Source organism: Poecilia reticulata, chromosome 1 (genome assembly GCF_904066995.2).
Source record: "Poecilia reticulata chromosome 1, P_reticulata-male-v2, whole genome shotgun sequence".
Lineage (NCBI taxonomy): Eukaryota > Metazoa > Chordata > Actinopteri > Cyprinodontiformes > Poeciliidae > Poecilia > Poecilia reticulata.
The window spans coordinates 13,092,994-13,104,977 of NC_088830.1; the positions used below are offsets into that span (position 1 = coordinate 13,092,994).

Here is an 11,984-nt window from a genome sequence, read left to right on the forward strand (position 1 = left end):
TCTTTTGTTGTTTTTTTTTTTAATAAATCCAACACCGTGACATTACATGACACTTTATTTAAAATACAAAATAACATCATATAGGGAGACTTTTACACACAATACATACAGGCAAGACTAGTTTTCTAAGAGTCCTGTTTTAAAGGAGGACGGGGTCACAATCGGTTCCTACTGAAGTCGTCGGGGGGGTTTGTCTTCCAGCTGGTCTCCGTCTCGGCCAGATGTCGTGGCGAACTCTGGCTGCTGGGGCGTCTCGCCTTCGCTGGCAGTACTTGAGATGCATATGTGGCACTGGGTTTCTATGGTAACTGACATGGGTTGTGCTGGCTGCGTTGGTAACAAACACCCCTGAGAAAGTAGAGAAAGTATTCGGACTGATTCTGGGACGTCCTGCTCCGTGCCTGTGGTGATGTTAGTCGCTGGCAGTGCTGCTCTACTTGTCCTGGTAATCCAGCTCTCTCTCTTTCTCTTTTTCTCCTGCCGTTGTTTTTGTAGCTGTGTTGCAGTGCAACATGGAAGCAGAACTAGGAACTTTGTTTGTATGGAAATAATCCTACTCATCCGGTCTCACTCTCTCTCTCTAACTGATCCGATCAAACATGGCGGCGCCGTCGTCGATGTCTCAAATCCCAGCCGAGGCGCGTCGCTCGAAACTCGCCAGCAGAGCCCCCAGCTTGGGATGGTTACCACTTGTTACCTTCTGAGATGTTCGTCATCTTTAGTGTATTTGATGTGGGTGTTTTCTGAGAGGGGGAACGGGTCTTGCTCTTCCCCCCGGTCGCCTCACACCTCCTCTGGATCCATGGGACCCTCGGCGCCCTGTGGGGCGTCGGAGTGGAGCCGCAGGATGGGCTTGTTGCACATGGGGCACACGCTGCGGATCTCCAGCCACTTGAGCAGGCACCTGGGAGGAGGAGACACAGGAGCAGCGTGTTTACTGCAGCAGTTCGCTTCTGCTTGAACGGTGGGGCTTCGTTCAAGAGATGAAGAAAAGGCATTTAGATGGAATATCGAGGTAGAAACAAAAAATAATAATTTAAGTGGGTAAATAATATTTTTTCCTTTTTTCTTGCATAGTTTTGATCAGAAATTTCCATCCACTCAGTGTCTACAAATGTCCATCTTAATATAAGGAATTAGAAACAATTACTTGTGATCAATCAAGTATTGATATGATTGTCAACTAATTTAGTAATCAATTAATCGTTTGCATACAGACTTAAAAAAAATTAAATTGCCAAAAGAACAACACCCTGAGACCAGTACTCAAGACAAAACTGCACGGAAAATGTATAAATTTAACATTTTAGATAAAAACCTTCTGTGTTAAAATGTTCTACCCAGAACTCCTTCAGTTTTAGCTTCACCTGGTACAAATTCAGTACAAAAAAAATCGATTAAGTACATCCATTTATTACTAGGTTAATCAAAAAACGAATAATTGGCGTTCAGGAGCGTTCAGTAAAGTAATGCATCTTAGGCAATAAAATGTGTATTGTATTTAAAAAAGAAAATTAATAATTTGTGTCTTTTAATGTATTTCTGATATTGCATAAAAAATTCCTTAAACAAGTTAAATGAAAAAATCTGCAGAATGTGCCTTTTTTTTTCCAAATCCAGTTAATCGTCAGAATAATCAATAGAATAATCAATTACAAAAAGAATAGTTACAACTATGTTATAAATACTTAACTAGTCAGGCTCTATTACCAGTTATTACCCGATCATGAAATGATGCTGAGGCTGGTTTCTGATTCTGCAGAGTCCTAAATCCCTGTTTCGCTCTGTTTTTGGCTTCTGGACAAACTTAGATCAGTTAAAACCTTCAGGAAACCTCAAATTTAAGTTCAGAAACGTCTCAGTTTAATCTCAGTTCATTCTGTTTGGGATCATAGCCTCACACTGGTTCATCTTCTGGTTCATAACAAGCTTGAGCCTGGGTTGTTCCAGGACTTAAGCCAGTCTTCTCTGACACGGTTTGGGTCAGATGGTCGGAACCACGATGTTCCAACAGGTCGTCCGGATTGGTCGGACTAACATTTAGATTTTACACAGCTCCTCTACCATTCAGTTCCTTGTATATCACCATGCCAAGCTTAGAATAAGCTGAAAAACATCATGGAGACAATCCCCTCTATCCCTACTGATGAGGTTATTTTAGAAAACATTTTTGCGTCTGTTGCAAATACCAGGCAAATCTGTCTCTAAAAGCCTCATCAATCAGTAAATTTGAATAAAAATTAAATAAGTCTGACAAAATAAAACGTGGCTTTGAAACGCATCAAAACATCCGACTGACAGATCTGTAATTCCAGTCCGTCAAAGTCAGGTCAGAGGCTGTGACGAGGAGATATGCCGTTCCTTTATGTGAACGCGTGCGGCGGAGCCTGAACGGTCCGAGGCGCTCGGTTCATGGTCACAGATCCCTGAAGCATCAAACAGGGATCAAAAGCCTCTGGGGAAAAAAAAAAACACCTTTTGAAATGCTGGAGCATGTTCTGAAATCATCCCTCATATTTTCAATCATTCGTCCACATTCACAGCAGCACTGGAAATGATGCTCGCTGATTTTTACTGTCAATAAGACATCTGGTTTGTTTTATTTTTTTTGATTTTCTGAAATCAAGTGTTTACAAAAACAGGAGAACGAGATATAAAATGCAGCCTGATTATTTGACTCAAACAACGAGTATCTGTCTCAGATCATTATGGCCAATAACAGAGAGGGAGACTAAAGTTTCAGCAGAAGTGTGATGTGTGAAAAAATGATGATGTCTTACCTGTTCATGCGTCTTATAACGGTTTAGTCTTCCAATAAAGAGAAGGCTAAACCGAAGAAAATGAGAATCTGACATATTTTAGTTTAGTTTCAGCTCATCTCAGCTCAGACACAGACAGCAGTCTCTGCTTATTAGCAGCTTAGAATGGGGATGCCAACAGAGCTGACATATGACATCACATAGGTCTCCATAGAGCAGCCCAGGAGCCATTAGTGGCCCTTGGACTAATTTTCCCAAACTGCAGAACCACGTCTACCCGGAGACTGTTACTGAAAAGCCGACTTTGACGTGCCCAAATCGGCTTTTGCTGAATTAATGAAACTTGACTACAAATGTAGCAAGCATTCAGGAAAAAAACAAAACAAACGGTGACCCTAATTCTCTTCTCACGACTGAGAGTGGAACTAATCTCTCTCCAGAAGCCTTCAGAGCTCAGCGACACTCACTTCTTGTGAAATGCATGTGAGCACGGACACACGCCCAGTTCATCTCGGGTCCTGAATTCTTCCAGGCACACGGCGCAGGTTTGCTGCATCAACGGAAACAGAGCGGGTTAGTTTAAGGGAAAAGAAGGACGAAACATTCCTCAGTGTGCCACAGAGAGAGAGCATCGTGCAACTTCAGGCTGTCTCTTTCCGTCCAGCGGGCCATTTGTTTTCTCATTTCACAGTAATTTAATTTATCTCTAATGAACAAACAGGCCATTGTAGAGAAATTGCGATCTTGCTTTGTTTCCAAGCAACAAGACCAGTTGGACACATAAATAATACAAGAAAAAAAATGTTTCCCTGAAAATATATACGTAAATCCTGTTCCTCCAAGCATCTAGAAATTGTACCGAAAACTTCTTGTATGTTGAGGTTCGAATTTAAAGACGATTCCAAACTGTTTCGTTGTTCTGCAATCCAAATTATTTTGTTAATTCGTTTCCCTAATTTAAGTGAAAATACATTTTAAACAGCTATTATAAATTTCTATGCTGAAATGTTTCTTATTGATCTCAGATGATATTTTAACCTGAAATGTTTCCATTAGCTGTATGTGGAAAATCATTATAATTAACAGAAATAACAGCTTAAAAACACCAGTGTGTGTTTATTTAATCTGCATAATAATTTCACTTAGTGAACCGAGTGACTAAAATCAATGCATTTCTCAATAATATTCCAACTGGTTGAAAATGACTGCATGTATGGACACTGTAGAATACAGCAATGCACTGCTGTCATTCTAACAGTCACACATTGTGCAGATGCGCTCACATTGAATTTATTTAAAGGCATCTCCACCCTAATTAATGCAGTACGGCCAACTAATCACGCCTGAAAGGAAAAGCTGATTGAGTTAACCCGACTAAACAAACACACCCAGCTCATGATGGATCATCTGAGCTCTTGTGGAAAAGTATTCTGGCTAAAATAAAATAAAAAAAAAAAAAAAATCAAGCTTTTACGGAAAAAAGGACTCACTCCGAGAAGGCTCAGCTTCTTGCTGGCTCCTTTCAGCACCACCTGCAGTGAAGAAAAACGAGAGCGAGGAGAAAATGTTGGATGTTTTCTTTAAAGCTCTTCTCGTTCTCCCAGTGCAGGAGCCATGAGCTTAGTGCAGAAAGCCAAGAACGTTATTTCCTCACACAGTCGCTTCCTTTTACCCCTTTCACACATTTGATAAAAACCAGGGAGTAAATGCCGACACACAGGTGGAGTCAAGGCCAGTTATTAAAAGCGTAACACGGTGGACTTCACATGAATTTATAACATCCTTCAGAAACCTTGTAGGGCTGAAACGACTAATTCAGTAATTGATTAATCGCTAACCGACTCAATGCATATGCAGACTCAAAAATAGGAAATTTGATCAAGAAACAACAGGGTCAGTGCAGCAATTAAGCTAAAACTGTACAAAAAAAATAAATAACCCTGTTTGAAAACAGAATTAAACTGTCTATTTGGAGCTTTATTTTTAACATGTTAGGGAAAAAAAGGCTTAAGTAATTAAATGACAAAATCTGCAGTGTGTGCCAATTTTTTTTATCTGAATAACCGTCATAATAATCGAGTCCTTGTGTTACGCAGTCCCTCACAGTGACGGGTCTGGGTGCGACGTACCTCGTTGTAGCTGAACTGCTCCCTGGTTCCTTGCTGTTTTAACCTGAGGGAGACACAAGAGAGGATTACGCTGCCGTCTGCACAGGGACAACTGCATCGGGCTCCTGATATGACAGGTCTACACTGAAATGTGTCCGGTTCAGTCGAAGCGGACGTAAATCGCAAGGCTAACTGTCAGTTGTTCAGAAGCTCTTTAATAAAGTTAAAAGCAGAAGAGTTCAGCCGTCATGCGCTGATTAAAGATGTAAGGGAGGGTTGGTGTTGGGTTTCACCCGGCCAGACTTTCTCCTGTGGGGTGAGCGTTACAAGCTGTCAATTAAAAGGCATATTTGTTGATTCTCCTCTTAAAGTTGTATCAAAAGCCTTTAAAAAGTTTCACATTTTGCAGTAGTCTGACCTTTTGCTAAAAATATTGAGCAAAATCTTCAAGTCAAGTCATTTATTTGGTAGAAATCCCATGTAAAGAATAGATATTTCAACAAAATCACCAGTGACACAATTTTTGTAAGAATCAATTTCTAAATAAATTTTACTGAGCTCATATTTTATTCTTGTTTTTCTTTTTTTTTTGAGTTTATAAAGAGTTTCTAGGAAACTCCTTTGAATAATCCACAGCTTTCTGTTTTCCTGAGGCACAAATAAAGAGATTATAGGGGAGTTGTAGTACCATGTATTAAAATAGGGAGTGCTAATAATCATGTCACTTGTGATTTTGTCAAAACCGATAATTTCTTTTAACATACCCAAATGGGGAGGTACTCATATTGAAGGTTGAATATTTGTCTGCATTGCTTTGAATTTGTAGGACTTTTACACGTCTTTTACCAGGGCAGGCAAGAAATTTTCTCAGGTCTGGATCTGTTGAAAGTTGAAGTAGGTAGTGAAAGGAAAGAAGAGGTAATGCTGTGCTCAGATTGGAAACTGAATTTTCAAGTCAAACTAAATGAAATTCCTCCACAGAAGGTTGAGAGCTTCTCACCACCGCTGATCTCAAATCCCAATATGGCTGCTGTGTATGTTGACTTCAGGGGGTAACAGGAACACACCAGTATTTGAAAAATACGTCACATCACAATGTCAGATCCCTTTATAATCATTTAAAATAAAAATAAATGCTGATATAGGATGTACTATGCAGTTATTTTTAGGTAGAAAGAAAATTGAGGGTAAAACCCTGACATGAACCTACCTAAGCTGGAAGTGTAATTCAGATGATGGCCACTAGGTGCTTGTTCCGACCCAGTATGTGGTGTTTCGTAAATTTCCTCAATTTCTAAACATCTCTGAAAGAACATGAAGCTCTTTTTTTTTCTGCATGTCTAATTACCAAACCGCCCTGTATTAATGTGCTCATGTAGTTTTCAGCCAACTGTTTTTGCAAATGTAAAATAGGCTTCAGTAATGATTATGGGAAAGATTTCAGATATTAAAACAATTCCATGTTAAGGAAATCAGACATTTTAATTATTTTTTTCAGACCAGACAGAGATAGTTTATTCTGAAAAAACTCAACATTGGTCTTATCTGATTAGCCGTTCCAGGTAGATTCCCAGTATACGCACACCACACATGCACACACTCATAACTAAGGGCATAAAAGACCAGTTAACCTAACATGGATATTTTTGAACTGTAAGGAAGCCAGAATACCCAGAAAGAATCCACACAGGAACGCCCTGCACCAACGAACCCCAAAGTCAAACACTAACGACTTTCCTGCTCGTAACGTTTCGCCCACACACCTTAGCAAGTGTCTTTTATCTGTTTTTTTTAAGGTAACTAGTAAGGCATGCTGTCTTGTATTTCCTGTTCTGGAGTGGTTAAGAGAAATAGCAATCTCTCCATCATGTCACATTTTCATGGCAGCAGGAAAAACAAATTGGGAAACACAATTTAAAGTCTGGACACATTCAGAATGACCAAAAAAAAGGTCAATTATGGCTCGACACCGTTAGCTTCATTTAATACACTGGAATGTCTTGAGGTGCCAATAATTGCTGCACAGATGATTATTAAAGATAAATAGTTCTGTTTGTGGAATTATTTGTTTTCTAACAAATAAATATGAGGAAGTCGATGTTTTTTTTTTAAGTATGCGAAAAAAAAATGTGTAAAGCTTTTTATTCGCCTACCAGCATGAAGGGCGTGCATAAAGATATTGAGAAACAGTCACAGAACTAGTTTATATACACCAATTGTTTTTTTGTTTGTTTCTTTAATATTTCTCTAATAACTCTTTTTTTTTGGTCTGGCTTCCTCCTCATCAAACTTGTCGCCTGCTTTGTCTTTCTGCCCTCTGGGAACGGACAGGTGTCACTTAGTGGCTTTCGCAGACAGCGGCCGCCTGCTCAGTCTGACGTGCGCAGAAAGCGAGAAGACCGAGGCAGCGGGGATGTGGCTGAACATCAAAGGACGAGGTGAAAGGTCTCAGTTTGCCAAGTTCATGCAAATCCACCCGCAGAGTTGGTGAGAAATAATTTGCGAGCGAGCGACAAACGAAGCCGAGTCACCTGCTGCTTATTTGAACAAAAGGTTACAAACATAAAATAGCTGGTTTTGATTTTAGTGGAGAGTGAGATGAATACCCATCCTGAAAATATTTGCTTGACTTCGTCTGCTTTAGCCGAATCTATTTTCAGTCAGATTATATTTTTCCACCTACTGGATGAACGGCCTTACCTGAAAAGGTAGCAGCAGAAGATGAGGCTGAGCATGAAGACGAAGAGGCCGATGCCCAGGACGATGACATAGATGTTGAGGGGGAGGTGGTAGATGTCAGACGTCATGCTGCAGTAGTGTTCAGAGCGATGAAAACTCAAACCACAAAGGCATCCTGCCAAGAAGAGCGTTCAAATGCACAAGTTTGTCACTCGGTACGTTTGTGACGCCAAAGCTTTCCCTTGTTCGTTTGTCGTTTCAAATGAGGAACTGCAACCTACTGTGTTACTTTTTAAAAATATGTCTCTGCATATGTTTACTGTATTAAAACTGACATTGTGTTGCCAGGAACATTGACGTAAACATGCTTTCTGCGGCAACTTTTTCCTCACAATTTTTGTGAGATCTCCTTTAGTGTTTATAAAGTGAGCCGTACCATATTTTGATTACAAAGAGCCAGAATGGAGTCGCACATTATTAGAAATAGAGCAAAAATGCAATGATGTTGTTAACTGTTTATGACCATTTACAAAAACTGAATAACCAACAAAAACTGGTGTGTTCATTGTAAACACAGTGTGTAGATAGTGATTTGTGGATCACAATGCAGACTGTTTCCATCCGAGCAACATGGCTTACTAAAAAGTCGGTTCTGGTAAAAGTGAACAAATCGATTCACAATATCGACAATATCGATACCAAGTCTGTATCGGTTTTGTTGCAATATCAGTGTGATGAGATTGATAATTTAGTTTCAGATTCCTTCTTGAAATGTTTTATTTATTGTGGTATTCTAGTTTCTGAACTGAACCGCAAAGAAGATTTCAATTTGAATTATTCTCAATCTATAAAACAATACACACACGTTTAAAGTATTAGTTGGGTTTTAACAAAGTAATTCAAAGGAGAAACCACAATAACTCACAAAGGTCAGAAGTTCGATAATATATAATGCTTAGATAATGAGTATTGGGGTCGGGAATACTGCCGTATCAGATCGATACCAAAATAAGCACACCTCTAGCATCGGCCCTTATCTGGCATTTCAACGTAGAAGATAGTTTCTCATGAATCTCAAAGCCCTCCTGAAACAATATAACATTAACAACACATCTAAAACCTAAAACACCAGAGTCCACCAACAAACAAATCCCCCATCCTCTTGGTGCTGACGGGTACAAAACGTCCTGTGGATTTAAACGCAACACGCAGGTGTGTCCGGGGATCTGTGCCTGGCACTGCGGTGGCAACCGAGGCGCTCGCAGGATTGAGCGTTAATTGCCTGTGAACAAGACAAACATGAAGGATGGACAGCACTTCTGTCACGACACCATCTGTTCCACAGAATCTTCCGAGATGACTGGCAGAGTGTGAGTACAGGCGTGTGTGTGCGTGTGCGTGTGTGTCAGAGTGTGTGGGGGAGGCCGTGTGGTTGGGATTTGTTGCCGGGGAAGTGGGGGTGTGCTAAACAGAACGTACTCTCAGGAAAAAAAAAAAAAAAAAAGCACCATTTGGTCAAACCATAGAGGAAGCCCCACTTCCACAGACCACATGTGTTCCTATTAATTTGCTGTACAGGATGCTGTTTGCCAGCCTCTAAGTGACCATGTGTCACTCTTTACAGCGAGGGAATGGGTCCAGCGTGCAGGCTGCGGGCACGGGGGGGGGGGGCGTTAGAGGGGGGGTAGGAGATTTATGAGGGTACTGGGTCAAGTAGGGACATCCGAAGGGAGAGTCAGACCTTACGCAGTTTTAAACGAATATACATTGTGTGTACACAAAACCGACGACACACGGCTAGTGATCCGTTTGAGATTATCGGAGATATAAGGTGGGAGAAATATCAACATTTAATGCTTTCACAGCAGATTTTGGGGAGAGGATATTTTGTGTTCTTAGGAACAAACACGTCAAGATCACATTTCAAGGGTTAATCCGTGTGAACGGCGTGAAGGTTTGGTTTGATTTGGTTTTAGCAGCCGGAGTACGGGTAACTGGACCAAGCCAAGCTGATATGGGTTAATCAGGCGGGCAGCTAGCCTGCAGTCCGCTGCCTTGCAGTCATGCGGTTTTTATGTTTTCCAACTGTAGTGTGAAAATAACAGCAGTTTCATAAGACCTACCAACGACGCTCCTTTTGGTTTCCGCAACATGACTATTAAAAATTTCTTGGGGGTGTTTTTGCGACTAAAAATATTTCCAAACAGCCAAATGTGTCTGTCTTCTAGTTTTTCTTTTGTTTTTTTTTTTCCTCAAGCCAGCGGACCTGCAGTGTGCAACCTAAGACAACAGGTACCAGAAAATAATAACACGAGAGGTGTAAAATACACATATCCTTGAATTCTGCTATATCGCACATGTATTAGCAGCTACTTCCTGCTTTACTTCAATCTCGTCAGTCAGGTCCGCAGACTGCCACCACCTCGCCTGTGTTTACTGGTTGGCGGTGAAATCCACTCACTTACCGTTACACCATTGGAATGGTTGCATGAAATTCGACTCCCAAGGCAGCAGCAGTGAATTCAGGGCCCTGTCAGGAGAAGAGACTGGAGAAACGCCAGAAGCAGTGGATCCGGAGGCTCAGATGCCGTAACTTGTTTCTGTCTTAGCGAAGGTTTCTCTCCCTGACCTGGATCTTTGCGTTTGCTCCTTCAGAAACAAGTCATGGGAGATTTTCAGATTCCAAAAATCCTCAGGAGGTGTGGTTCTTTTTTGTTGTTGTTGTTGTTGAAGTGGTCGTTGTTGGCTCAGCAGTCCGGATTGCTGCACAGCATTCTCCCAAATCTGGATTAACCACTCCGGGGTTGAGTTTTGGGTCTGGGGACCTCAGATGTTTCTGAATGATGTCACCAAAGGAGAGAGAAGAAGAAGAAAACAAAGAAACATGGCTGAGAACAAACAGGAGCAGAGGCCTGGTGAAACGAGTGAGGACTTGTTATTGTAAAAAAAAAAAAAAACCTCACTCAGTCATAAACAACAAGCAGCTTGCAAACAGGAAATACTCACATTTCTAACAGGGAGAAAAGGGAAAGAGCCTCCTTGACTTCACTTTGCGTCACTTTGCGGTGTCGTCTCCTCTCTCCCCCCCACCACCACCACCACAACCTCTCACCAGTTACAATGACATCCAGCGTTAAAATGACAAAATCCTCAACGAAGGCAATAATAATCCAACATTAATCTGCGCTGTTGTCTTCCTCCTATAAAGCAGCTTTTTCTAACAGGGGATTTTCACAAGTCTCACCCCCTCTCCGGTCTCCTCCTCCTCCAGTCCTCCGATCTTGCAGTCGGTGCTCCTCCTCGGCGACGAAGGCAGCGATGTTCTCCTTCTCCAAGAGCAAACAAAGTGAGGACAGCTCCATGCAGTCACCAGCAGTCCTCTACAGCTGCTGTGTGTTTGTGTGACACTCGGAGAAGATACGTGCGTGTGTTTTGTTTGTGCGTAGGGAGGGGGATCCTACTCTCCCTCTAACCATCTGCTCCTTCGATTAAGACAGAAAGAAGAAGAAGAAGAAGAAGAAGGGGAAAAAAAATCTGAGACAAAGGCGGAGTGTGTTTGTCAGCCTCTCACACCTCCAGCTGGCATTGTCATGGCAGGCTCCCCTCTTTGCTCCTTGTTTTTTTTCAGTCCATAATGGTGCCTGCAGTTTGCCTTTTTTTTTCTCCCCCCTCTTCTTTCCTCTCCCTCGCTCCTCTCTCTTGCTGCTCTGCTTCGGGTTTGTAAACAGATCTCTGCTCATGTGACCAGCCGTTTTGCCTCGCAACTCTCTTCTCCGTCAGCCCTCCCTCGCAGCCTCCGTCCTCCAATCTGCAGGCGGAGGCCAGCCAGAATGAGCCAGACGTTGACGAATGGGGGGACGCCTGCGAGCACGACGACGATGGCGGCGTGCGTGCGTGCGTGCGTTTCTCGTCCACCCCTCCACCACTCTCCCTCCTCCATACACTCCCATGCATGTGTGTGTGTGTGTGTGTGTGCGTGTGTGTGTGCGTGTGTGTGTGTGTGTGTGTGTGAGTGAAAGAGAGAGAGAGACTTGCAGCAAAGTCAAGAGAGCCCAATGTTACGCGCATGACTGATGTCCTGACAACCAAAACAAAGCAGTGTGTGTGAAATGGAGGTCAGGTAGGGAAGAAATGATTTCAGCCTTAAAAAAAAAAAATTCTACGAAATAAACAGAAATCTTAAGCACTAGGGAGAATTTATGAAAAGATATTAATAAAAAAAAAAAATGCAGGCAGAAAAATCACAAGCTGGACACACCCCCACACCAGCAGGCCTGGCTGCCAATCCGCTGAGGAGAACAGCTGCTGGGCTATCGGGCAAGGAGATGGTCAAGGGGAGGGCTGCTCCAGTAATCCCCAGGGGGCATAGAGGGAGGAAAGAGAAGGAGGGAGGGAAGAGGAGGAGGAAAGGAAAGAAGAGTCAGTGGGATGCATGGCA

The 11,984-nt window shown here is 42.1% G+C and overlaps 1 protein-coding gene across 2 annotated transcripts; it reads right to left on the reverse strand.

Annotated features, from left to right (window-relative positions):
* Window positions 1-37: 37 nt before the first annotated feature.
* LOC103465035 (RING finger protein 122) lies at window positions 38-11,326 on the reverse strand. Of its 2 annotated transcripts, none has more exons than XM_008409549.3 (7): window positions 10,791-11,326; window positions 10,012-10,382; window positions 7,568-7,721; window positions 4,889-4,931; window positions 4,250-4,291; window positions 3,227-3,309; window positions 38-904 (listed from the first exon to the last, which is right to left on the reverse strand). In XM_008409549.3, the coding sequence occupies exons 2-7, from the start codon at window positions 10,034-10,036 to the stop codon at window positions 784-786; spliced, it is 468 nt and encodes a 155-aa protein (XP_008407771.1). In that variant the 5' UTR covers window positions 10,037-10,382; window positions 10,791-11,326; the 3' UTR covers window positions 38-783. The 2 variants fall into 2 exon arrangements, with proteins under 2 accessions (XP_008407771.1, XP_008407762.1); XM_008409540.3 differs by having other exon boundaries at window positions 10,553-11,326.
* Between the last annotated feature and the right edge of the window lie 658 nt (window positions 11,327-11,984).

Excerpts from the sequence above, each read along its gene's own strand:
- LOC103465035 (XM_008409549.3), bottom strand. The coding sequence starts at position 10,036 with ATGCAACCATTCCAATGGTGTAACG. Across the intron at positions 4,932-7,567 it reads TTCTGCTGCTACCTTTTCAG|GTTAAAACAGCAAGGAACCA; the intron begins GTAAGGCCGTTC and ends TGTCTCCCTCAG. Across the intron at positions 3,310-4,249 it reads AGAAGCTGAGCCTTCTCGGA|CAAACCTGCGCCGTGTGCCT; the intron begins GTGAGTCCTTTT and ends CCGTTGATGCAG.